The 5,474-nt window shown below is 37.2% G+C and overlaps 1 protein-coding gene across 1 annotated transcript; it reads left to right on the forward strand.

Moving 5' to 3' along the window:
• The first annotated feature begins 212 nt into the window (after positions 1 to 212).
• LOC104248729 (large ribosomal subunit protein uL18c) lies at positions 213 to 5,252 on the forward strand. Its single transcript, XM_009805040.2, has 3 exons — positions 213 to 706; positions 2,831 to 2,992; positions 4,958 to 5,252. The coding sequence occupies exons 1-3, from the start codon at positions 530 to 532 to the stop codon at positions 5,105 to 5,107; spliced, it is 489 nt and encodes a 162-aa protein (XP_009803342.2). The 5' UTR covers positions 213 to 529; the 3' UTR covers positions 5,108 to 5,252.
• Positions 5,253 to 5,474: the final 222 nt, after the last annotated feature.

Genomic DNA, 5,474 nt, shown 5'->3' on the forward strand with positions numbered 1-5,474 from the left:
CAAAAATTTGAAAAACTCAAAATAACTGTTTTTCAAAAGATCACTCACAAAAATTCAAAAACAACCTAAATTCTATATTCATGTCCAAACACAACTAATTTTCAAACACCATTTTCACTTTTAAAAAAATTATTTTTTCCAGAAATTTTATGGTAATTCTTATGTCCAAACGTCCACTAAAACTGAAGAGAGGCAACGCTTTGGAATATTAACCACCCTTCATCTTTACCAAATGGTGAGATTGTGGCTCTGGATCATTTCTAAATAAGAGCAATATAGGCCATTTTATAAAGAGATCTTTACACAAATAACCTATCAGGTTTGCGGTTTACTCATTACTGTGTTGGTTATATCTTTAAGCAGTTCTCTTATATTTTATACTGAGGTAATATTACATACTGTGACGTTTGTCAATTTAGCCCGACCTAACGACGTCGTTTTACTGTTATGCTTTCTTCCTTCCTTACCATATATAAGCTCGACTCAATCCACCTCTTATCCTAAAGTTCATCTTCGAACCAAAAAAGCCATGGCTTGTACTTCACTTTCACTTTCTTTTCTTCACAACGCTTGCGCCGATAACAAGCAGCTGACTCTTTCATTCCGTACCAAATTGGTGACGTCAGCTCGGCCTCTTACGGTTGAAGCCAAGGCCACAACCAGAAGAGAAGACAGAACTGCCCGACATGTTCGTATTCGGAAGAAGGTATTAAACTCAATTCCCTACAATGTATTATGTTAATCTTGTTTTTATTTATATGTGGCAATACAATCTATTCTTTGGGGTCTTGAATTTGTAGTCTAAGTATTCAGAGTTGTACAATTCCCAATTCCTAAATATTGATTTATGTTAGTCTTGTTCTTACCAATATGCTGAAATGCAATCTCTTAATGGGTTCTCGAATTTGTGCTCTATGCATTAAGCATTGTACTAGAAGGGGAGCCTTGACGTAATTAGTGGCAGAGCCAGGATTTTCATTAAGGGGAGTCAAAATATAATGAAATAAACTCACCAAGAAATCAATGGGTGTCAATATATAGTACATACACATTTTTAAAAATTATCCGCTACACAATATAATTTTTCGACGAAGGGGTGCCGATTGACACCCCTTGGATACATGTGGCTCCACCACTGGACGTAACTGGTAAAGTTGCTGGCATGTGACCAGGAGGTCACGGGTTCGAGCCATGGAAACAGCCTCTCGCAGAAATGCAAGGTATGGTTGTGTACAACAAACCCTTGTGGTCCCTCCTTTCCCCCGACTCCGCGCATAGCGTGAGCTTAGTGCACCAGGATGCATTAAGCGTTGTACTAATCCCAGGTCCTAATTGAATTTTTAAAAATTATCCAGCTACACCAGTATAATTTTTCGACGAAGGGGTGCCGATTGACACCTCTTGGATACATGTGGCTCTGCCACTAGACGTAACTGGTAAAGTTGCTGCCATGGTCACGGGTTCGAGCCATGGGAACAGCCTTTCGCAGAAATGCAGGGTAAGGTTGTGTAAAACAGACCCTTGTGGTCCCTCCCTTCCCCCTCCCCCTCTCCCGCGCATAGCGAGAGCTTAGTGTACCGGGCTGCATTAAGGTTGTATTAATCCCAGGTCCTAATTGAATTTGTGGTACAATGGAGGTGTTTAGCTAGCAGAGGAAGCAAAAAAAACCACCTTTCTTAATTGGGGTTTTTTAAGTTTTTAATCTTGTTTTTACCAATATGTGGAATTTGTACTCTATATAGAACTGTAGCAATGGCAGTAAAGTTGACTAGGAAAGCCTCGGAACCATATTTAGCCAAACCGTTAACTTCAAGGAATGAAAGCTTCTCAAGGAGTCCTAGGCAGGCATTACCAACAGCCATGACATACACAAACATCCCAAAAAGCACATGCCAGGGAAGTGAATCGCGTCTAACTTCAGCACTACCCCCAGGGTAGAAGAACACCACAAATCCATAAATCCACTGCAAATTATGCCATCAAGTGATGAGAAACAGCTGTTCATCAGCACAATTCTAATTAAACTGATAAATGAATTAGTGGTATAATGGAGTGTATAACTAGCAGAGCATAACAAAAATCTACCTTTTTCGATTGGGGTTTTCTTTTGGGGGCGTGGAGGGGAGTGGAGAGGATTAATCTTGTTTACCTGTGAAAATGCAAAGCCATTTTTAGCATTTGAGATTGCTTGAAGAAACTTTGATATTGGTCAGACCTGAAAATTGTTCTTTTAGCTAGATGGATCATGTTTGGTGTTTAGCAGCATTACATATGCTTGCTTGAAAAGATAGTTCCTTAAACGCAATGGAATATAGAAAGTCATCAACATTTTGGCACGAAGATGCTTGTTGAGAGAATGGGAGTTGTCTTTTTATATTGATTCCTTAGACAAAGAAAGCACCTCTATTCAAGTGTGTTGAAACTTGAAAAGGATGGCCTCTCTTTTTCCTTGTTGACTTGAGACCTTAAATCTTTTAAATGTGAAAAAATTGGAAAACCAATATATCCGCTTACATAAGACAATTTGCACATGCTTTTATACGTCATATAGACAGGTAATGAACCCTCTATCACCTTTCTCTTTGCTTCCATTTCCACAACTTTTTTTATGGAATACAATTTTTTTGACAGTGGAATAGAATTCTTTTCTTGTTAAACATCTATCTGTGATTGATATGCTACCTGTTTAACTTATTTGACCTGTGGTCACGATCTGGTTTCCCTTTCTTGGTCCTCTTTTTGTTTATGTAAAGTCGCAAATTCTCTTGCACGATTCTTAAGGTGCATTATTCAGCTAGATCAAGTCTACAACACATCTTTTGACTTTCAGGTTGAAGGGACACCTGAAAGACCAAGATTGTGTGTCTTCCGTTCCAACAAGCACATCTATGTTCAAGTAATTGATGACTCCAAGATGCACACACTGGCATCTGCTTCAACAATGCAGAAACCGATCTCTGAGGAATTCGACTACTCCGCTGGCCCCACTACAGTAAGTTCTCAAATATGTTTTCTCAAAAAGGTTAAAAGACATTTTCTTTTAACGACAATGCTTAGAAAAGTATATATTACTATATGAGAGAGTGAGGCAGATCAAGAGATGAAATTCTGAAGAAAAAAAAAACTATGGGAAGGTCCTCCTGAATCAGCTGAATTTGAGTCATGTTCCTAGAATTCAAGGAAACGTTTCCCTTTGTGCTCTGGACTACACATTTTCCTTGTCCTATGTTTTTTATACAAAAACTGGAAAGAGCGAAATCTCTTGAACTGAAAAGTGCTCAAAATACCTGATTCATTTTGCATTAAATACTTAAATTTGGCAAATACATACATATAAAGAATTGAAAGTTTGGTTAGATAGAGGTTGTAAGAAATGAATTATACAAATATATTTTGAATTAGTTCACGACTAAACATGTCCAATAATAAGCTAAAATAATCTTGCTTGTAGTTCAATGATCTCAAGCTACTTTTATCATCCAAAAGAGAAGTAGAGAGCTAGGACTTGAGAAATTTGTACTTTCTTGAGCCAGAAAACTAAATTGGGAGATTCAAAGATATTATAAGAACTACTGACTTTTGGAGCAGAAAAATTAGAGAACTGGCACAACCTGGCAGGAAAACTTCTGCCCAAGTTTTATCACTTCGTCCCTTGTTTGCTGTATAGAAGAAGAAAGAATATACCTCTGACTATCTGAAGTTTTCAATTGTCTGTTGCAGAAAGTTTCAAATTTTACGACAAATACCATCCAAAAATTTTGTTCTCTTTACAATTTACATGATTGCATGTAAATTTATCGGCTTATATTTTCGTAGTGGAGGTGGCATTACAAAAACCTGCCTTCAGAAGAGGACCTTGACTGTAATTTTAGATAACCTGTCCTTAGAAGAGAAAATTTGCTCTTTATATGGAAGGAAGGAATATCCTTTAGAGGCTTTATAGGATTTGTTTGGGGCGGATAACATCCTTGTGAGGCTGGACTTAAAAGATCAGAAGTGAAGTGGGAAGTATAAAGATAATAGTTTAAATCAGAAGATTATGGTAATGCAGATTTAAGAGGGATTATGAGAAGAGCTGTTTGGTCCTCATTATCCAATTTTTGTAGTTCCCGGCAAAGATACATAAGATACTATTGTTGTATTTGTCTTTATTTACTGGGTTTGTTGCTCTTGTAGTTTAAATGCCCTGAGGCTCCATGCTTATAACCTTTTAGAAATGCCATATAATCAATTGAAGTTTACCTTCCCATGTAGTTGATGCATGACTCAATTTGTTCAAGAAGCAGGCCTTTCTTTTCCATTTGGCAAAAAACTTAATTTTGCATTTCCTTTCTTTCTTTCTTTTGGATAGAGGATCTCGTGGATGTAGCTTCTCTTATAGTTCTCATTACAGTTTATTTTCTTATATTGTTAGTGCTGAGTACTGAAACATGTTAATGGCAAGTAGTTTTTGGCACTGTTTATATTGGTTACCATTGCTTTATAACACACTCGTGGCATAAGTAACTACCTTCGCATTATCTCCCTATTTATACATGTGCAGTGTTATGTTCATGGTGGAGTTCTTTCCAGCGATTAGGATCGTGTTGATGCTGTTAGATATTACTCCATAAAATATATACGAACTATCACATGGTTCCGTCAGTTGCAACATTGAAGATTTTGTGTATTTGGTTGATTTCCATTCTCACTTCCAAATTGCATCTCTTTTCTGAACCTCTTAGGCACAGGGAGAACCGTTCCTCTCCTCCATAAGAAAATGATTAAACAAACTAAGAAACAGAAAACAGAAAAACACTTGAAGGGTGAAAATGGACCCGGGGGGGGGGGGGGGATTTATTATATGATGCGATTGTGATTATCTTGACACTTTTCTTGTATCAGAATTTAGTTGCTTGAATACTTTTTATGCTTGTTTATGAACAGCAGGCTCATCATAACAAGCTTTTGTTTGCAGGACGTGGCGAAGAAAGTTGGGGAGGTTATAGCTAAGGCCTGTCTAGAGAAAGGAATCACTAAAGTAGCCTTCGACCGAGGAGGTTATCCTTACCATGGACGGATTGAAGCTCTCGCTGATGCTGCAAGAGAACACGGCCTTCAGTTTTAGAAAGTGCAGATTTCTTTTGTTCTTTTTTTGTTGTGCAAATTACCTTTTCTGATCTTCCCATTTGTTCCCAGTTTGTAAAACTCATGTCTAAGAAGTAAGATGAACTGGAGTTTAAATGTATGATCTGCAATTCTTTTTGGTTTTATGGCTCCTTTAAATCAGAACTTAGATTCCCTTTGTACTTCCAACTTTTTATGATATTTACTTTCAATTTTTGGGAAACTTAACTAGTGAAGATCATGGTTAATTTAGTTAGTACAGAACTCAGCTAGATTTTTTTGGGATTTTAAGAAATTAACAGGTCCAATACAGGCAGACCTCTCTATAACAACATCCTTATATAATAGTCATTCGCTATAAAAGTCGA

Source organism: Nicotiana sylvestris, chromosome 10 (assembly GCF_000393655.2).
Source record: "Nicotiana sylvestris chromosome 10, ASM39365v2, whole genome shotgun sequence".
Lineage (NCBI taxonomy): Eukaryota > Viridiplantae > Streptophyta > Magnoliopsida > Solanales > Solanaceae > Nicotiana > Nicotiana sylvestris.